This window comes from Bison bison, unplaced genomic scaffold (assembly GCF_000754665.1).
Source record: "Bison bison bison isolate TAMUID 2011002044 unplaced genomic scaffold, Bison_UMD1.0 scf7180017864312, whole genome shotgun sequence".
NCBI classification, from domain to species: domain Eukaryota; kingdom Metazoa; phylum Chordata; class Mammalia; order Artiodactyla; family Bovidae; genus Bison; species Bison bison.
The window spans coordinates 1,792,897-1,814,411 of NW_011494884.1; the positions used below are offsets into that span (position 1 = coordinate 1,792,897).

The 21,515-nt window shown below is 47.7% G+C and overlaps 1 protein-coding gene across 1 annotated transcript in view; it reads left to right on the forward strand.

Annotated features, from left to right (window-relative positions):
• Positions 1–19,558, forward strand: part of EP400 (E1A binding protein p400) — a 108,364-nt gene extending 88,806 nt beyond the window's left edge. Inside the window, exons 52-59 of the mRNA XM_010852522.1 lie at positions 2,126–2,333; positions 2,445–2,632; positions 4,278–4,496; positions 6,297–6,492; positions 6,858–6,982; positions 8,484–8,630; positions 14,182–14,259; positions 16,584–19,558. Of these exons, the coding sequence (XP_010850824.1) occupies positions 2,126–2,333; positions 2,445–2,632; positions 4,278–4,496; positions 6,297–6,492; positions 6,858–6,982; positions 8,484–8,630; positions 14,182–14,259; positions 16,584–16,856 (1,434 nt within the window). The 3' untranslated portion in view covers positions 16,857–19,558. The remainder of the gene's footprint in view (positions 1–2,125; positions 2,334–2,444; positions 2,633–4,277; positions 4,497–6,296; positions 6,493–6,857; positions 6,983–8,483; positions 8,631–14,181; positions 14,260–16,583) is intronic.
• Positions 19,559–21,515: the final 1,957 nt, after the last annotated feature.

Genomic DNA, 21,515 nt, shown 5'->3' on the forward strand with positions numbered 1-21,515 from the left:
GTTCAGGTGTGCAGAGGATGGTTTCCACATTGTTCTTTCTGAGGGAGAGGGTATTGAAATCCCCCACCGTGACTCCAGGAGGAGGAAGGGAATGAGAGCGTGTCTCTGACCCCACGGAAGGGGTACCCCACGTGCCGTACTGACAGGTTAGCCTGTGAGTGGATGGTGGCCATTGCACAAGTACAGGAGTGGACGGTGCTAGATGGGGCACAAGGTGGGGTGGTGGGTTTCTGGGATATCTAGGCCCATGAGTAGGAAGCAAGAAGGGGCCAGACCTGGGCAGAGGGAATGACGCAGAGTGGCAAAACCCCTGAGCACGAAACCAGAAGACAGGGCACTCACCAGAAGACACACCTGCTGGGCTGTGGTGTTTTACCATAAAAGCAGAAGTGAACAAATGAAATTGACGAGTTTACATTTACGTCCTGAGTTCCAGTTCAGTCACTGACCTAAAGTAACATGTGCCCCAAATGAGAAGAAGCTGCTTCAGAGTCAGCAGTGCATTTGGCAAATAGAGTGATGTCCTTCTTGGGTATTTTTTAGAAATTTACTTATTTGGCTGCGCTGAGTCTTCGTTGCTGTGCGTAAGCGGGGGCTACTCTCCAGTTGAGGTGCATGGGCTTTTCATCGCAGTGGTTTCTCTTGTCGTGGAGCATGGGCTTAGTTGACCTGTGGAATCTTCCTGGAACAGGGAATTGAGCCCATGTCCCCCCGCATTGGTGGGTGGATCCTTCACCACCACCAGGGAAGGCCCCTCTTCAGTTTTGAAAAATGTCTTTGTTGTGCAGGTGTTGCTGGTAGTGATCTAGATGAGTGGTGTTGGCAAAGGATGGACACACAGATCCATGGAGTAGGATAGAGAGCCCAGAAATAGACCCACGTGTACATAGTTGGTTACTTTTTGCTAAAAGTGCTAGAGGATTTCATTCAGTGGAGAAAGGACAGTGTTTTCAACAAATGGTGCTAGAGAAATTGCAGAGCCGTGTGCAAAGCAATGGACTTTGACCTGTTTCACTAGTACTATATATAGAAAGTCACTCAAAGTGGGTCATAGGCCCCAAACTATAAAATTTCTAGGAAAAAAATAGAACATCTTTGCTACCTTGATTTAGGCGAGGATTTCCTAAGATACCAAAAACCTGTTCATTATGAAAAAATTAATAAATGAGGCATCGTCAAATCAAGAATTTCTGCTCTTTGGAAAAATTATTAATAAAGTTAAAGGCATGGAAAATATACCTGAGAAAGAACTGGTGTTTAGATTATATAAAGGTTCTTCCAGACTTCCCTGGTGGGTCAGTGGTAAGGAATCCTCCTGCCAATGCAGAAGACACAGGTTTGATCCCTGGTCTGGGAAGATCCCACACGATGTAGAGCAGCCAAGCCCTTGCATAGCAATTACTGAGCCTGTGCTCTGGGGCCCAGGAGCTGCAACTACTGAGCCCATGTGCCATAACTCCTGAAGCTTGTACTCCCTAGAGCAGGTTCTCCACAAGAGTAAGCCACCTCAATGTTGGAAAAAAAAAAAAAAGAGTAAGCCACCTCAATGAGAAGCCCGCTCACTGAATCTAGAGAAAAGCCCATGCAGCAGTGAAAACCCAACACTAGCCCAAAATAAATTATATATATATAAAGATCCTTGCATCAACAGTAAGAAAATGAACAACTTTTAATAGTGGACAAAATAATTTTAATGGACGAAAGATTTGAGCAGTTACTTCAATTGGGATGCCACGAGGCCTGGAGTGGGTGGAAGTGGGTTCAGGGCTGCAGCTTCCATGCCCGGCTGGGGATGACCATGGGGAGTAGGGTCCTGTGTGTTTTGTGGGGATAAACACGGGCATCTAGATGGTTTCTTGGAAACCAAAGGTCTTTCGAGTGAGGACACCTGGACAGACATAGGGCAAGTGTGGTAGACGGGGGAGGGGGATCTTCCTTTTCTGCGTGTTGCCTCCTGCTCTAGCCCAGGGCACAGGTTTTGCACTCACAGGTCTCTCAGCACTCTGTCAGAAGGCTTCGTTTTCTAGGTTTTAGAGTTTTGTGGCCTTTTTTCTTCACTCGATGACTGTAGAGTCTTGAGTATCGCGAAGCAGCCTGACAGTTCTCTTCCCTTCACCTTTTCCAGACCTCGGGAGGCTCTGCTCCTGCCCAGGTGGTCCACACCCAGCCTCGAGCAGTTGGTTCCCCAGCCACGGCCACATCCGACCTGGTGTCCCTGGCACCGACTCAGGGTGTTCGCGCGGTCACCTCAGTGACGGCCTCGGCTGTGGTCACTACCAGCCTGACCCCCGTGCAGACCCCGACCCGGTCTTTGGTGACTCAGGTGTCCCAAGGTAAAGGCAGGGTTGTTTCCTGCGTGACCTGCCCTGCTCTTACAGCTCCTGAGGGCTCAGGTGCGTGTGTGTGTGTCGGGGGGCTGTGGTCTCACCAGACAACCTCTTCAGCCACAGGGGTCCAGCTCCCGGGGAAAACCATCACGCCCGCACACTTCCAGCTCCTTCGTCAGCAGCAGCAGCAGCAGCAGCAGCAGCAGCAGCAGCAGCAGCAGGCGGCCTCTCAGGTGCAGGTCCCGCAGATCCAAGGCCAGGCCCAGTCGCCGGCACAGATCAAGGCTGTGGGCAAGCTGACGCCGGTGAGCATCTAGAAACCTTGATACCCCTTGTGATGACGCCTTGTTGTGTCGTGTCATTCAGAGTGTGTTCTGCACCGCCTGCCATTGTCTGTATGTGTGAAGTGTGTGTGTGTGTGGTCTTTAGAAACAACCTTGCCTACAGGGCCACTTCCATGATCACGTGACCAGCCTTTTCCCCACTCTCTGAGGCCTTAATCCCTGTTTCCAGATGGATCTTCCCACCTGCTTGCTTGTTCTGTGCGCAGCAGCTCAGGCTCCAGGGAGAACTTGAAGGCCTCTGGACCCTTTTCCCAGCCTGAGAAAATGTTGGTGAAAAGCATTCCTCTACAGTTTAAGAGCCGAGGTGGTGAACACTTGGTTTCTCTAGGAGTAGTTCATTTGCATTATCATTTCTCAGTGTCAGTCATTTGAGTACTGATGTTCCTGAATTTTGCCAATCTCTGTACCACCTGTGCTGTTATACAACCAAATACATTCATTTTAAAAGGAAATACTGCCACAAATGGAAAAGCATTAATACTCAACATAGAAAGGAGCCAGAAAAACGTATGTAATAAAAACAAGATGGTATTTTAGAATTGCAGCTGGCTGTCGGAGCTGCCACAGTAAGTACCTGCCCTCGGGCCTGCCCCTTGAGGGTGACAGAGGGGCCCAGGGTGCTGGAGGACCCTGAGAACCTGCGAGCACCAGCCAGGACTTCATCCTGGAGGGGCACTCGAGCACACACCACACAAACCAAATGTGACCAAGCTCAACTTTCCATCCTCCGTCACACCAGCCACAGCTCAGGGGTGCAAGGCCACACATGGCTGTGACCATCGCACTGGACAGCCCAGCTCCAGAGTATGTCCATTGCTGCGGAGTGCTGATGGGCAGCACTGAATTAGGGTTGTCCACCCCAGCAGGGGCGAGTTGTCAGAGCGGGTCTGTGCCACTCCCCACGCTGTTGCCTCCCCCCACCCCCCATCTCCCTACTTCTTCTGCTCTGTGATGGCAGGCCTTCAGTGGCCTGCTCCCCGCTTTCAGCTGCTCAGAGCCCCACTGACCCACTCATGCACCTGATTCCTTTCCTGTCTTCCCTGCCCTCACCCAAACCAGTTGCAAAGTCCTTTTCTTTTTCAGCATCTTGAAAGAGATCTGATAGTCATGAATGAATAAGTCAATATCAGTTTTCCTAAAAAATTTTTTATTCCCTAGAATATTTTTATCTTGTTATTTCGACTTCTTTTAAAGACATGGGTTTATTTATCAATTAAACTTTCATTTGGAGACAATTGGAATACAAAATTTAGAGCTACTGCTTATAATACATTTTAAAATTTCAAGAAGGACTACGATTTTAAGACTTTTAGAATTTTTTTGATGGTATTGCAGATTTAAATTAACTTGTTTATGAGTGATCAGAACCTAGAAATTTTGTTACAGATTTGCTGATCTGTCAGAATCACAGTTGCTAGTTTTCATCATGATAAACGAACATTTAAAAAATGTTTGGCAAAAGCCTGGAGGATTGTTTGCAGACTGCATAGTAGCAACTGTTTGCTTCAATATTTAATGGTTAGTAGAACAGTAACTTAAAACCAAGATATATACAAAGTGGAGTACAGTTAATGTTGATGAAAAGATTACTTTATCTGGGTTTTAGGAACACCTGATCAAAATGCAGAAGCAGAAACTGCAGCTGCCCCAGCAGGCGCCCCCAGCACAGGCCCCAGCGGGGCCCCCGCAGCCAACGGCTCAAGTGCAGGTGCAGCCCCCGCAGCCCACGCAGCAGCAGAGCCCCCAGCTCACCACGGTCACGGCCCCGAGGCCCGGCGCCCTGCTCACGGGCACCACCGTGGCCAACCTCCAGGTGGCCCGGCTCGTAAGTTCCCGTTGATACGCTTGTTTTTCCAGAGCAGCGTCTTCTTAACGTTTTAACTGAACTGTTATTGCTTGCTCAGGCCCTTGCAGGTGTGATGGTGGAGTGACAAGTAAAGACATGGTCTTTCCCCAGGAACTTTAAGTTCTCCTTGGAGAGGGCGAAGCACAGCACACGTATGGGAAACATTTACACAGTCATGCTCCAGAACGTCAGTGTCACAAAACTTATGGTGGCCTGAGAGGTCAGGGAGGAGGGGAGCAAGCCAGACCATGAAGGGAGAGCAGGGTTTCCGTGGGGGATGAGGGGAGCATGAGACCGGGCGCATGGAAAGTATGCCAGTGCTGCTGGGCAGAGGGGAGGTAGGGGAGACTGCAGGAGCCAGAGGGGCTAGTGAGGCCCCAGAGCCAGGCTCCAGGATCACAGTGCTCTGCGGGCACGGAGAGACGTTGGAGATTTCTGAAGGAGGGGATGATGCTAGGGGGAGAGGGGTGTCTGGGACGGTCAGTCACAATCAGCAGGAGCCAAGGGAGTGTCTGGTGGGCCACTCTGTCACACCTGGTGACAACTAGCACTAGGAACCCTGCTCTGGGCTGGGTGCTGCCTGAGCCTCTCTGCCTGTCACCTGATTGGTGCTGAGGTGGGAGTGGGTGCTGTGATGCTAACTCCATTTTGCAGGTGCAGAAACCAAGCCACACACCTTTAGTAACACCCAGATCCTACAACTCATCACCCACAACACAGCTGTAACTTGGGGGTCCAGGCTCTGCTTCTTGGGTGCTTCACTCTGAGTCTGTAAGAGAAGGGACAGAAGTAGGTAAAAACCGTGAGAGCAAGCTTGTTGTTGCCTGTGTTCACAAAAAATGCCAATTCAAACGAGCAGAGTAGTGATCACACTTGAAGGCCAGGTTGGGGAGCCCATTCCTTGAATGGGACTTGCTGGCGGGAACTGGCTCCCTCTGGAGAGAGTTCTAGTCAGTTGAGCTAAGAAACATGCATGTTATTTTACCCAGTGATTCGTTTCTGTTACATTCTGAAGAAATAATAGAACAAGTACAAAGTGATAAATATACAAACTTGTATTGGGAATGTTAGGAGAGGGTTAAATCGCCATCACTAAGGAGTCACCTAAATAGACTGTATAGCAAGCACATGGTGGAATAGTATGCAGCTTTGCAAAAGGATTGTTACAAAAGGAAGAGACTCAGATTACAAAATACCTAAAGTTCATCTCATTTTACACACTTTCCCAGCGAGCCATACAGATAAGACATATTTTCTTTTTCTGAGTTTTGTACATGTAAAAACGGGTCTATTTCCATTTTCCTTTTTAAAAATACAACTTAAGGAAAGAAGTGTTTGGAAGCAGCGTGATAACGAAGTCTCAGGAGATGGGGCCCGAGCGTGGCCCGTGGGAGGCTGTGGCAGTAGTCTCAGGGTAAGGGTTGTCGCTGAAAGACTAGGAGATGAGACTAGGAGACGTGGCAGTCTGGGGCTGCTGTGAGGCTCTGAGGTGTAGGGCGAGGCAGGGACGCACGTGCCCTGTGGGACAGGACAGGAGCCGTGGCTGAGCGGCAGTGTGCCCGGGCACACGTGGGGCTTTCTGAGCCCCGCTCCCTGCGTCTCTTGGTGATGGGCAGGGGGCGTAGGCAGCCCACAGCAAGGTGTTTTCCGTTAGCTGAGCACCACATTGCACCTTCATGAGTTTTTCAGTTTCTCACCACTTGACCTCTGGTGGGAAATGTTTGCAGATGCATGGAATCCTGAATATCTCTGGACTCTCCCATTATTTTCATTGTCTAGACCCGGGTCCCCACTTCACAGCTGCAGGCGCAAGGGCAGATGCAGGCCCCAGCACCCCAGCCGGCCCAGGTGGCACTGGCGAAGCCCCCGGTGGTGTCAGTGCCAGCAGCTGTGGTCTCCTCGCCGGGCGTCACGACCCTGCCCATGAACGTTGCTGGGATCAGTGTAGCCATCGGGCAGCCGCAGAAAGCCGCAGGTGCCTGTCTCATGCCGCCCCTTGATCCCCCCGCACATCACCCCCTGCTTACAGCCTTCAGTGGGGCTGACAAGCCTTTTCTAGTAGCCATGGCCGTCAGCCCTTTTCTGAGTGTCACAGTGTGTGTTAGTGGAGGTGTCCCTTGATTTAACCGTTAACATTCTCAGCTTCCCAGACCTTTGTCTGAATGTTATTATGAACCCAGAAACATTTAAAGTTGTCATAAGAGACGGCTTTATTTGCCTCAACACCATTTCAGGCTGTTATTTTCTGTAAAGAAATCACTGAAGCTGAACTCAGTGTGAGTCCTGAGACCTTGTTCGTCCCTGGTGCTCGTAATTAAATGATCTGCTTGGTGTTTGCAGGACAGACTGTCGTGGCCCAGCCTGTGCACGTCCAGCAGCTGCTGAAGCTCAAGCAGCAAGCCGTCCAGCAGCAGAAGGCTATCCAGCCGCAGGCTGCCCCAGGCCCTGCCACTGTCCAGCAGAAGGTACTGGGTACTGGGGTCCCTAGCATCCCCGCTGCATTTGAGGTGGGCCCTGCTGCCAAGCATTGGATGCACAGAGGTGGAGAGGGTCCTGAATAATGGGCCCTGCCTGGTTGCCTGGCCTCGTCACACAGGAGACCCTATGGTTGTGGGCTTGGGCAGCACAGAGGATGGTCTTAGGCTTCACCCTGGAGGGAGAGAGACCCCCATGCACCGAGGGCTTGTGGGAGCAACCGTGATGGACTCAGTCTATGGAATTGCGTGACTGGGGAGGTGCCAGAGGATTCCAGGACATGGGTGTAGCTCATGGTGTGCGACCCACCTGGGTGTACTGGACAGATGGAGCCAGGCCACGGCTGTCGAGCTGTCAAGAGGCCAGGCAAGGACCGTGTCCATGTGAGAGAGTGTGTGTACACTGGTGCTCATGTTCAGAGGATGGATGGAGGGAGGGAAGAGACCGTGGACAAAGGTACTGCAAGAGGAGTATTGTCAGTGTGTTGCTGATACCCTGACTCAGAAGGCTGGGAGGCAGCTCTGGGCTGATTGAGCTCCCAAAAGCAAATCCTCCTTGGAGGTGGGGGTTCGGGGTTGTACTTGCAGGCCCGTGTTGACGAGCAGGAGCAGAGTGCAAGGCATTCTGTTTTCCGTCTGCTTCTGGTGGCATGAAGCCTGGCCTACAGATCGTGATGTATCATCGTGCTGATTTCTGACTGCTGATACTGAACTGTGTGCTGTATCTGTGTTTTCTGAACCGGAGCTGGAACATTCCCTCTGTGTGCTGAGGGCTCTGTGGGTGCTGGCACCCATTCTCAGAAACTTGACACGTAGAGAAATGAAGTGACTTGTGAGTGGGGAGTGCTGGACAGGCAGGGCTGGGTCAGCATGGAGGCTTAGCCAACATCTAAAAGAGAGAAGAAGGGCTTTATGAATGTGCTGGTCTGTATGTTCATATGACTTGAAAGAAGACTTTTGAGACCTTAAAAATGTTTGTTCATGGAGGTGACTTTGTAACCAAATATATGGTCTGTGTATTACGCATGGCTTTCTGAATAGAAATAGTATTAAATAGAAGAGTATTTAAATTCTCCTGGCAGGGAAAGCTAAAAATCAGACTAAAGATGCAAAGATTGTGCATATAGTTTGTTTCTATTTGTCCTAAATGTGTTTGAGTATATGTCAAATTCTTAAAATTAGATTCGAGAAATTGTGCACATGTGTCTCCTGTCTTGTCAAGTTCACTCACTCACTCACCTGATGAGCTGACGTGGCCCCAGGTTCTGAAGAAGATGTGGAGATGAAGCCCAGCCTGGGTTGTGAGGGGACCTCCCAGGAGAGGAAGCGATGACCTGGGACTGGGCGCTGGGGGTGGGGGCAGTGGGCAGGCAGGGCTGGGAGCTGGGGTGGTCAATGCTGTGGGCACCTGGGGGAGGGCAGGGCCCGGGAGGAGGCCTGGTGGCTCTGAGACGGGGACGCAGCTCTAACCCTGGGCGGTCTCTTTCCTCAGATCACAGCACAGCAGATTGCTGCTCAGGGCCAACCACAGAAGGTCACCTACGCCACCCAGCCAGCCCTTAAAACCCAGTTTCTCACCACACCCATCTCCCAGGCCCAGAAACTGGCCGGGACCCAGCAGGTGCAGACCCAGATCCAGGTGAGCAGGAGGGAGCCTGTGGACTGACAACAGACTTGGCGGAGGGGCACTCAGAGGTAGAACAAGGGGGACCACAGATCAGCACCCCATGAAACACACTGTGGGGCCCCACAGTGTGGCCTGGGGACCGCACTGAGGGCCCACCGCAGTGGCGGCCTTTGTGCTGGTGAGGCTTCTCCAGGGCTCGTGGTCGTCCCTGTGCTTCAGGAACTCATGAGCTCTCCCTCTGCTGCTCCCCGTGCTGCCCAGCCCAGTGTCACACATCCTGTGGGTCCTGCATGTAAGCGCCACATGTAATGTCTGGGACGGGGTGTGGGGCTTGGGCACACACCCTGCTGAGGCGCTATGTGGTCCCCTGGCCTCCACCCACGCCGGCCTGGCCTGCTGTCTGCCTTCCTCTAGCAGCTGTGTGATTCTGTTCTTGGTGAATCTGCTGATTGTTGGGGCCCCTTTCAAGGGACAAGCCTGTTCAGAGCTTCCCGGTGCAGTTGTATATCCTGGTGTTCACCTTCGGGTCTATGTCATACTTTTCCCAGCTTGTAGCTTATCTTCTCACTCACTTTACGAACAGAAGTTCTGAATTTTGAGTCAGCATATTAAGTGTTCACATCACAATCAAACTGATGGGGTTTTTGTTAGAATACATTGACCCTGTAGATCAGTTTGGGGGAGAGTAGACATCTCTACAGCCTTGACTTCAGATTCACCAACATGAGACACCCTTTACTGTTTAAATCTTGTTTAAGGCCCTTCAAGTAAGTTTCTTGTTTTTTTTCCCATAAGGATCTTATTGCTCATCCCGGGTTTATTCCTGAGTAGTAGCATTTTCTGCTGTTCTACTGTGAGTTCCCTCTCTTTTATGTGTCTCTAAGGCACTGTGTGTGTTGACTTTTGAATCCTGCAGCCTCAGTCTGTCCTTCTATCATTTGTGTTGACACTGTCACCTGTGAGTCTGGTGGCGACACCTTCCCCTTCCTCCTTCCCGTTCTTCCTGCTCACGAGGGCTTGTAGGGCAGGCGCAGATAGGAAGCTCAGCCACATCGCTCTCCTTGGTCATTCTGCAGGGTTGAATTTTTAAACTCACCCTTCAGCACATAAGAAAATTCCCTTCTTGATCTAGTTGGCTACAAGTTTTTGTTCCTTTGCTTGTTTGGTGTTTTGTCTTTTTAAAAACCCTCTGTCTGCACCCCTCTCCTCGTAGTCACTCTAGTCATGAGGCTGTGAGCCCATCTCTCCTGATGAGTCCAGATTCATATCTGTAGCCAGTTGCCATTCCTCACAGGGTTTTTGTTTGCTTGTTTTTATTATGTTTCCTGACTGCGGCAGGTCTTCGTTTTGGCTCTCAGAATCTTGCGTTGTAACGCTTGGGGTTGGTTGCTCTGGGGCATGTGGGATCTTAGTCCCCAACCAGGGATCAAACCTGCATCCCCTACATCGGGAGGTGGATTCTTAACCACTGGACAACCAGGGAGGTTGTGTCGTCCCCCCCGACCCTGGGCACAGTTTTCATCCCAGCTGCCTGAGGATGGCTCCCTGGAGGTGTGCACCTCCAATACCTGAGACCCTCCTGTGCACTGCAGCTCCTCTTCCAGCCCCGGGACAGCGGTTTCGTCCTGACCTTACCTGGGCCAAACCCTCTGCTGCTCTTCACACTCCAGCCCCGGCCCAGCGCTGATCTTGCAGGGAAGTGTGCTGAGATATGGTTTGTGTTGGTGCAGGGTGTGGCTGTGGGCTCCCTTTGTCACCTCCAGGTCAGGTTTATTCTGTCAATTATAAGACAGGTGTATTAAAAGCTCCCATTCTGGGACATCCCTGGAGCTCCAGTAGTTGGGACTCTGTGCTTCCAGCGCAGGCAGGGGGCATGAGTTTAATCCCTGGTCAGAGAACTAAGATCCCACATGCTGCGTGGCATGTCCAAAAATTGGAAGAAAAAATCTCCCATTCTGATTTTGGATTTATCCGTTTTTCCTTATGTTCCTTTCTATTTTTGCTTTTTATATTAGGTTCTTTATTATTGTGTGTATGCTAAGTCACTTCAGTCATGTCCAACTCTTTGTGACTCCATAGACTGTAGCCCACCAGGCTCCTCTGTCCATGGAATTTTCCAGTCAAGAATATTGGAATGGATTGCAATTTTCTTTTCCAGGGGATCTTCCTGACTCAGGGATTGGACCCTGGTCTCCTGCATTGGCTGGCCGGTTCTTTACCACTAGCACCACCTGGGAAGCTCTTTATTATTAGCTACACATAAATTAAACTTTCTAATTTTATTACTTTGAAGTACTGTTTTGGTCTGGCAGCCTGCTCTGCCTCAAACTGAGAACTCCACCCATTTTGTGTTAGAATTTTCTGATGCATTGTTTCCGTCTTTCATTTTCTCTGTTTCATACATATGTCACAGAAATGGTCGGGTAGATGCTGCTGCACTGCCTTCATCCTGCATCTCAGCTGATGTGACAGATTTGCTCACCTTTGTGGTGAGACCTGGAAGGGTGGCCTTTGGCTTCCATTTTGTTTGGGTTTTCAGCTTGCTCTGTGTTCTCATCCTGCCTTACTTGTCTTCTCTCCTTCCATTTGTCTATTTATTTTTGTCTTTCTGTTTTTTCTCCTCTACTTGTTTGAAAATTGCCTGTTTTCTCTGGGTTCTCTGAAGCGGTTTTCCTAAAATGTCCATGTGCAGGTGCGCCTTTTCACAGAGCAGCGCGAGCCCCTCTCAGCTCTGCTCTGAGCGCTGGTCTGTCACACTTGCTCCAGCCTCTGCACCCACGTGTGCTGTGGTCACAGTTTCCTTCTCTCCTGTTGCATTGGCACTTTTCGTGTAAAACTACTTGTCTTCTGCTTGAAGTCCATTCTTTGGAGTTTCCTGTAGTGTTTGAAAATGCGTGTATTTCACTCTTATTCCTGAAAGATACTTCTGCTTGGTGTGGAATTCTAGATGAACATTTATTTTCTCAGCACATTAATAGCTGTCCCTGTTTCCTGGTCTTTTATTGCTGATGAGAAGTCCGATGTCTGTCTAGCAGGTCACTGCTTCTATGTAACTTGTCTTTTCTTGTTTTCTTTTGAGATCTTTTCTTTGTCCATCTTTGTAATCTCAGTATTTAGCCCAGTGTCTTGTGTATAACTGCTGCTTGAGAAATACTGGTGGTCTTGAGACAGGCTGGGACTTGGGGCCTTTTGCTGCAATACTTGCACCTGGACAAACACCTCCTATAGCATCAAACTACAAAGAAACTCTGTGTGTGCCTGCTCAGTCATGTCTGACTCTTTGTGACCCCACAGACTGTAGCCTGCCAGGCTCCTCTGTCCGTGGGATTTCCCAGTCAAGAGTACTAGAGTGGCTTGCCACTTCCTTCTCCAGGGGATCTTCCCGACCCAGGGATTAAACCCACGTCTGTTGTGTCTCCTGCGTTGCAGGCAAATTCTTTACCACTAGCACTGCCTGGAAAGTGCCTTTCTTTGTCTTGGGTTTTATGAATGCCATGACGCCCTGGCTTAGTATCTGTTGACCCCCTGGAACCTGGGCATTGGCCAGCCGTTATTGTGGTAGATGCCACCGCTGCTGCATCCCCGCCTCCCACGCACCTTCAGTCTCTTGTGTTCTCCTCTCATTGTCTCTTTGTGCTATATTCTGAGTAACATCCTCTAACCTGCCTTCCTCTTCAATGATTTTCCCTTTTGTTAGGTCTAATTTGCTGTTAAAATTTGCCCATTGAATTTTAATTTTGGTGATACTTATTTTATTCTTATTCTTTGAAGTTTTGTTTGTTTTTATCTCAGATCTGCTTGGTCTTTGTAGTTTCTTGTTCACACACGTGTTTTCAAGCTGCGCAGAGCAGCATACTATTTTGTGCGTGTCTGGTAATTCCTCTATTTGACGTCAAGGTTCAGCTGATTTTACTTATTTCTTTTCCACTGTTCTTGCTTCAGGAACTGTGGGGTTTTTTGTCTTTATAGAAATTGTCTTGTTGTGAGCCAGTTTCCCTTGAAGCTTGTTTGTGGGAAGGCTTTGAGGTTTGGGTGGAAGGTAGGTTCTTCCTTCTGCTAGGCTTCTGTGGGTGCAGTCAGGACCACATGAGCTTGTGGCTTGAGGGTTTGGTCTCTCAGCCTGTGTCTCCTCCTCCCCTGCCCACCACTGAAGTCTCAGGTGACCTCCTCACAGACCCTTTGAGTGACAGGATTGCAGCTGTAGGGGGCAGCATGAGGCCCCCCTGTTAGCTCCCCCTGAGAGCAGGTTTGGATGCGTCTCCTGTCTGCCACACCCGGGGGGTGGTGAAAACCCAGTCTAAGGCTTCACCTGCAGCACAGGGTCTTTGGAGCCTTGTCATGGCTTGGGGTCTCCCCTCTTTGCTTAGATTTTGAAACTGGGAGCTCTGGACTGTGCAAATTTATTGATGCATTTGAGATGTCACCTTAGGGGAGGGGTGGGAGGGAGCTCAAGAGGCAGGGGATATTTATATGGTTATGGCTGATTCGTATTACTGTATGGCAGAAATCAACACAGCATTGTAAAGTAATCATCCTCCAATTAAAAAAATAAAGAGGGACTAGGGTAAAATAAAAACAAAATATAGGTGTCACCTTAGTTTTATCCACGGCATTTCAGCATATTCAGTGTCTGCCCATCTGAGCTGTGGCCCGTGTGCTATAGCAGCTGATTGCCCATCTCTCCTGTCAGAGGAACACAGGGTTCAGTCAGGGGTTGCTTTGATCTCAGTAAATTCTACTCACAGTTTTTGATTTAAGTTATAGTAAACTAGTAAATGTCTTTTGATTAATTTTAATTTCTTAATGAGAATTCATATTTACTCAGAGCTTGTTATTTGCAAGTACATCACATAATTTCACATTTTCTCCAGAATTATCTTGGGCATGACTTATTTTCATCCCTGTTCTACCAGTTAGAGGCCTGAGCAGGGTTTCCGTGGCCCCCAGCAGCTGCCCACTTGGGAGCCCCTTCTGCTTCTGTGAGCTGGTGCCCCTGAAGCCCTGAGTAGACAGATGGCCTGAATTGTCTTATTGTGTCAAGATAGCACGATATGCAGGTTTACAAAAAGTGACCATCGGGTGGAAAATTTTGTTTTATAAAGAGGAATATCTCGGTTGTGATGAAGAAAAGTGCTGAAGGAACCACTTGGTGGCACGTCTCGGGACTAGGGCTGAACCGTGGCGTGGGTCCAGGGCGCTTCACAGTGGAAGCACGCCTGGAGTGGCGCCCAAATGTCCCGTCTTCCATTTAATTCTCTCACGTAAACTTCCAGAGATTTTTAGTAAAAGAAAAATGTGACTGTCTGAAATATGAGACCAGTAAAGCCTCAGATTACAGATGATTACAGATTAGGAAGACAATTGTTATTCAGTACAAAAGTGCAATAACCAACTTTCTGGGCTCCAGGTGAGCACACTTTGAGAGTTGCTATTTTGTGGCATCTGACCACTGTTTTGTTTTTGTTTTGCATTAAGAGCTGAGAAGGAGAGAAAGGGTGAGAAATCTCTTTTCGTGCACATACTGATTCGGCCTCTGTGTTTGGCTTTTTTCCTTTTGTCCAAGGTTGCAAAAATCCCTCAAGTTGTCCAACAGCAGACACCCGTGGCCAGCATCCAGCAGGTCGCCTCTGCTTCCCAACAGGTAGGATCCGGAGACCAGAGCCACCTAGGAGGTACTCACAGAGAGAGATCTCGGTTTCTCTCTGAAGAAACAGAATTTTAATTCCTAGAGAACTGCTTGTCATTTTCATAGTATAGAAAAAGCAGTTAACTTTGGGGAAAACACTTGATATCGTTAATCTGGCAGGAAAAAGCCTGAACAGATGTGTTCAGACTCAGTGTCATGTGTACAGAGAAGGGGCTCATTTCTGGGCTTCTTCCTTCAGCCAGTAATCTTAGGTGTATCCTGACAGCTGAAGCCACCACACATGAGTTTTAGGGAAACAAAGAAAAGAGAATCTGCTCGTATTGACCTTGAGTTCAGAAGTAGAATAATATAGGCAGCAACCAGGACTTATCAGGTTGGTGCAAATGTAATTGCAGTTTTTGCATTATTGAAATTTGCTGTTTGATATTGGAATACATTCTTAATAAATGTGGTTGTTATACATCATTTTAATGTGCAGTTCTCGCTTAATGTTTTTTGCTAATGACTTACTACTTCCTGTTTATTTTAGATTTATTTTAGACTATGGAAATGTTAGACAAAAAGCAAATCTGAGTGATTTTTTTTTAATTCAAATTCAAAATGGGTCGTAAAGTAGGGAGGAAAACTCACAATATCAGTGACACATTTGGCCTGCTGCTGCTGCTAAGTCACTTCAGTCGTGTCCGACTCTGTGCGACCCCAGAGACGGCAGCCCACCAGGCTCCTCCATCCCTGGGATTCTCCAGGCAAGAACACTGGAGTGGGTTGCCATTCCCTTCACCAGTGCATGAAAGTGAAAAGTGAAAGTGAAGTCACTCAGTCGTGCCGGACTCTTAGCGACCCCATGGACTGCAGCCCACCAGGCTCCTCCGTCCATGGGGTTTTCCAGGCAAGAGTACTGGAGTGGGGTGCCATCGCCTTCTCCGCATTTGGCCTAGAAACTGCTAACAAACATACAGTGCACTGGTGGTTCAAGAAGTTTTCCAAAGGAGGCGAGAGCCTTGAAGATGAGGAGCGTAGTTTCCAGCCATCGGTAGTTGACAATGACCAATTGAGAGCTATCATAGAAGCTGATCCTCTTACAACTACCTGAGAAATTGCTGAAGAACTCAACATCAACCATTCTACAATCCCTGGGCATTTGAAACAAATTGGAAAGGTGAAAAAGCTGAATACATGATGCCTCATGAGCTGACTGCAAATGAAAAAAAATCGTTGTTTTGAAGTGCCGTCTTCTCTTCCTGTACACAGCAACGAACCATTTCTCGATCAGGTTGTGACGTGCCACGAAAGGTGGATTATTCGTACGACAACCAGCGACAACTAGCTCAGTGGCTGGACCAAGAAGAAGCTTCAAAGCACTTGCCAAAGCCAAACTCGGACCCACAATGTTCATGGTCACTGTTTGGTGGTGTGCTGGTGGTCTGATTTTCTGAATTCTTTCTGAATCCTGGCAAAATCATTACATCTGAGAAGTAGGCTCAGCAAATTGATGAGATGCACCGAAAACTGCAATACCTGCAGCTGGCATTGGTCAATAAAAAGGGCCCAATTCTTCACAACGCCCGACTGCACATCGCACAACCAATGCTTCAAAAGTAGAACAAATTGGGCTGTGAACTCTTGCCTCATCCACCATACTCATCTCATCTCTTGATAGCTTTTTGCAGGGAAAACACATTCACCACAAGCAGGATGCAGAAAATGCTTTTCAAGAATTCATTGAATCCAGAAGCACAGATTTTTATGGTAGAAGAATAAGCAAACTTACTTCCCATTGGCAAAAATGTGTTGATTTTAATGGTTCCTATTTTGACTAATAAAAATGTGTTTGAGCCTATAAAATTCATAGTCCAAAACTGCAATTACTTTTGCACCAACCTAACACACCTTCCTAACAGAGCCTAGCTTTCGGGTTCTTACCATTTTATTTACTGCTGAGAAATGTGGTAGTATAAAAGCAGTGCTTTAAAATAATTTTATTTTGTTCAAAATCACGCTGGCACGTAGATTTCAAGAAACCAAATGGTATTAGAAGCTGAACACCAGCGCTGTCAGTCCCCAGTTGTTGACGTGTGCGTTTCCCCAGAGGCATCATCCACTTTTAGCCTAAAAGCACCAATAGTTCAGTGTTCTGACTTTTGTTTGGTTAGACACTGGAGGTCCTATTTTGATATGTTGGGTAGTTTTTACACTTCACAGATGCATTCGTGCTAGCTAAGTTTCTAAACACCCCTCCTTCCCACACCCAAGAGTGTTTAATTTTGTGTGTCATCTGACATGCATTTTCGACACTGTGTGTTTCTCTTTTGGCTCAGGCTTCCCCTCAGACTGTGACTCTCACCCAGGCGACAGCTGCTGGGCAGCAGGTCCAGATGATCCCTGCGGTGACGGCGACAGCACAGGTGGTGCAGCAGAAGCTCATGCAGCAGCAAGTGGTGACCACAGCGGCCGCCCAGCTGCAGACCCCTGGTGTCCCCACCCCTGCCCAGGTGCCAGCCGCCTCCGACAGCCCGAACCAGCAGCCCAAGCTCCAGATGAGGGTCCCTGCCGTCAGGTTAAAGACGCCCACCAAACCTCCGTGCCCCTAGTTGGGACAGAGGGGCAGCCCCAGGCGGGCTACCTGTGCGTTCCACCGTCCTACCAAGACGGGATAGACTTTATTTACTGAACCCTGGGACTGGGTCCTGTGGGATGTTCAGCACCTGGAGCAGCAATTCTCAGCGAACACCCTTTCTGTGTTACGTAACTGATTGAAAAAGTGACAGTGGCAGTTTTTCCTAGGTGTTTGACCTTTAGTTTCTCCTCCAGAGCAATAGTGCTGGGTCTTGAAAGCCAGCTAGAATTTCTCTGTTAGTGTACAGTGTTTTGCATGTTGCAAGCAGCCATTTGGAAGGTGCAGTGAGTCATAAAGTAGACCATAGAAGCTAAAACGTGGTCTGACAGCATCTGCCTCTGTTTGGTTCTTTATTCCTATTTGAAAACACAGTATGGGAGGAGAAAAACTGTCTAACATCTAAGGTAGGTCATCTCAGAGAAAACCAGTGTGATTTTTCCCCTCCCTCCTAAAATGTGACTTGTTTGGACCCTTAAAGGAGAGGCTTAAGGCTGATACACATCGAAGCACATTTATAACGTGTCCCCAGCTGGCGTTGAACGGAAGTGACCTGAGGTTGAATTTTCATTCCAAAGAGCACTGGTGTGGCTTCCCCTAGAGTGACCAGTTTCCATGTAAACAGAACCTTTGGGACTGCTCCCATCCCAGTACATCCACAGTATTTTCCCAGGTTTTGGATAAACTTGTAATTGGACTTAGAGTATTGAGGCAGCTCCCGAAGACTTTGTGAGGCTCCCATCTGGGAGTGGTTCAGGGCCCAGAGTGCTGTGCAAGGGTCGTCACACTGCAGAGTGCACCGCTGAGTGCAGGGTGGGGCCAGATGCCCACTGAGGGCAGGCAGCCTGCATCGCCCCTTTGCTCTCAGGCCCAGCCCAGGCGTGACCTGTGGAGGTGAGAAGTCTCTATACAGGTGGTGTGTTTATGCACCTACAAGTATAATCTACAGAAATGGATGTGGTGGCATCTTCATACTAGACTTGTCATGTCTCATCTGTGAGTAGATCGGCTGCTTGGGTTTCTGCCTAAAGCGGGGAGCTGTCCAAGCTCTTTGGCGTGGCAGCCCCATGGTTGAGGGGCAGAGAGGCGGCCCTGTGTTTGCTGCTTTTAGGTGTTGTTTTTTTTTTTCCCCACTATGGCAACTGCAGTGGACTTGATTGGGTGATGATGTCTGCTTACCTGGAAGTGTCCACCCAAGGAAAAGGCACTCGTCTGATGACACCCTCTCTGCTCTGTCTCCGTGCATATTTTACAGTTTTGGTCCTGGAGATCAGGTTGTGTGAGGTCTCTGTGTACTAAGGAAAAGTTTTAGCATACCAAGAGATTTTTCATTTTAATCAGTTTCCTCCCCCTTTATATCACTTTTTATGACAAAAAGGAAAGTGTTCTGTCCTGAATTTTTCTTATTTCCCATCAATTTATGTGGACAGCAATATGGCAATTGATACTTAGTGAAGCCAACTAAGCAGCTAATTTTTGCCTTCTTGGCACGAAATTTGGAAAAAAGTTAAAATGAGGTGTTGAAAGTGGGAGGGATTTAACATTTCAATAAATTGAACATACCAAAACAGAACACTGTAATTTGCCTTCTGACTTGTTCATTGTGCTTTGGTACCTGCTGTGATGAGAGAGTACTGCGTGCAGGAAATACTTCATAGCTGAGTGCTGAGGAGAGTTTCTACATTTTTTTAAATCCTCAAATGTGCAAAACTAAAAAGGAATTCTCCTTTTCAGCTTATTTTAATTTGTGCAGCCGATGGTTTTGTTCTTATCTTTCATGGAGTGTTGACGGTCTCTTTGTAGATGGTGGTGAAATGTTGAGTGTTTAGAATATCCTAGAAATAGCTGCCTGAATAGAAGTCCTCTATTAATCTAGAACACTAGAAGAAAAATTTAGAAAAGTCTCTCAAAAGCCTTCTAAGAGAACAGAACTGGAGTCTGAATATTTGCAGTGTGGAACTCCTGCCTTGTCTTACCATGTGAGTGAAAGAAGTTGTTTCCTTTGCAATTTCCTGTCGCAAGATATGGGAGAGAAAATAGTTTTATTGGTATCACTCAATTTAGTAACATCTAGATGTCACCACTGACCTCATAGTCTTCCATAGTGTCATTTGTAGGTAAAAGTTCCAGTGTATTGTTTTCTTGACCTTCTGTTTTAAAGGTTAAACTTTACATATTTAAGTGTGAGTTTAGGGTGGTGTTTTCCAGGTTTCCTCAGATTGATACTGTTGCCAGAATCCCATATTACCTTGCAGAATAGGGTCCCCCCCACCCCGACCCCCACCCCAGTGCAGTGGTAATGATTGAAAGAAATCTTCAGAACATAAAACAAAGACAGCAGCCAAACACTGTCAAACTGGAATTGGCCACCGTGGAAATCAGTCACCCAGTTTTTCGTTGATTCAGAGACATTTGTTCTAGTGGGGGCCGGGTGGTGGTCAGAGGGTTGAGGGAAGCAGGAGACTGAAGTGAGCCTCCTCAGGCAGAGGCTTTCCCTTTTGCCACCTTCAGGATTTTTTGTTAACTGTTGTGTCCAGATAGCTGTTGTGTTTTAAAATATAAAGAAAGACTGAAATTGTAAATACTTTGTAAACATAATCATTTGTACTTGAATAGTAGGGTTTTAAAGGGCACTGATATCCCACCAAACAAAAGGTATAATAAATTGACCTTTTTATATGCTTGTTTGTTTTGTCTTTCATAGAAAACTACTGTTCAAGTTAAAGTAAGATATTGTATTTATTTCATTCATGTGAAAACAAAATACAGAGAAACCAAGTAGTGTTGGAAGCTGAAGTTTTCTTCTCCTTGCCTCTCCCCCACAGGGTAGAAGGAACTAGAAGGAATGGAGTCTTTCAGTGAAATCACCAGTTCTCTCCTCAGAGACCATGCGTTCTTGGCCACTCTGTTCCAAAGCCACACAGGGAGGAAAGACCGGATGCATTTTATTATTCATAATATTCTTGTTCTCCAGTACTACCTTGTACAAGGTAGCAGTGTTTACCCAGCTGTGCTGTGGTCCTATTTTATCCTCTTCAGCAAATATTTATTGAAGCATATTACATGCCAGCTTTATCACTAGTGATGGGAATTTTTTTTGAAAAAGCAACATTGGTTCATTTCTTTAAGAAAATCAAAGCTAATGAGAGAGATGAAAAATTATTGGTTTATTCAGCTAATGTATATTGATCATGTGAAGTGAAGTCGCTCAGTCGTATCTGTGTGACCCCATGGACTGTAGCCCACCAGGCTCTTCCATCCATGGAATTTTCTAGGCAAGAGTACTGGAGTGGTTTGCCATTTCTTTCTCCAGGGGATCTTCCCAACCCAGGGATCGAACCCAGGTCTCCTGCATTGCAGGATAGAGAGGCTTTACTGTCTGAACCACCAGGGAATCCCTTTATTGAGCATCAGATCAGGTCAGATCAGATCAGTCGCTCAGTCGTGTCCAACTCTTTGCGACCCCATGAATCGCAGCACGCCAGGCCTCCCTGTCCATCACCAACTCCCAGAGTTCCATCACCTCCACTAGCTTTGTTCATTGCGATGCTTTCTAAGGCCCACTTGACTTCACATTCCAGGATGTCTGGCTCTAGGTCAGTGATCACACCATCATGATTATCTGGGTCGTGAAGATCTTTTTTGTACAGTTCTTCTGTGTATTCTTGCCATCTCTTCTTAATATCCTCTGCTTCTGTTAGGTCTATACCATTTCTGTCCTTTATCGAGCTCATCTTTGCATGAAATGTTCCTTTGGTATCTCTGATTTTCTTGAAGAGATCCCTAGTCTTTGCCATTCTGTTGTTTTCCTCTATTTCTTTGCATTGATCGCTGAAGAAGGCTTTCTTATCTCTTTTTGCTATTCTTTGGAACTCTGCCTTCAGATGTTTATATCTTTCCTTTTCTCCTTTGCTTTTCACTTCTCTTCTTTTCACACCATGTGGCAATTTGTTTTCAAGGCCCTGGAGCTAAATCTATGAGCAGAATAGAAAAGGAGGTTACATTCTCATACTCCATACAGATAATAGAAGAATTCAAAACAGTGTAAGTACCATGCAGAAACAGGGACAAAGTCATGACAAGCAATCTGAATTTCATTCCAAGCAAATGGGGAAGGTTGAAACCTGGAAGACGACTTGATTTTCAATTCTGAAAGCTCACCCTGTCTGCAGTGCAGATGGTGTTTAGTGGCAGCAAGAGTGAAACCAGGGATAGACACACTGGACCATCTCCCTGGTCACAGGAGAAAACAAATTATCCCTGTGGACCTTTATATCCCAGCTTAGCCTATTAGGCGTCTTCTGACTCCCTTCCCCCAACTGAAAATAGGCACTCAACCACCACCTCCCTTTCTCAAGCTGCTCGGCCTGTCTAGCCTAGCCTTATTTTCTAATTGGTTATTTACTTGTTGATGTGTGTCCCCTCCTCCCTGGACTGCAGGTTCTATCAGGGCAAGGACGAGATGTGCTTCGTCACCGTTAACAGGTAATTAAGTATGTGATGAGGGGATGGACGGGACGGGGGAGGAGCGGACGGACGAGTTGGACGCAAAACAGAATGATTGAACGAGGGCTTGGGCCCAGGTGACCGCGGGTGAACAAGGCCGGGGGAGTGCGCAGGCGCTGACCGAGCACCC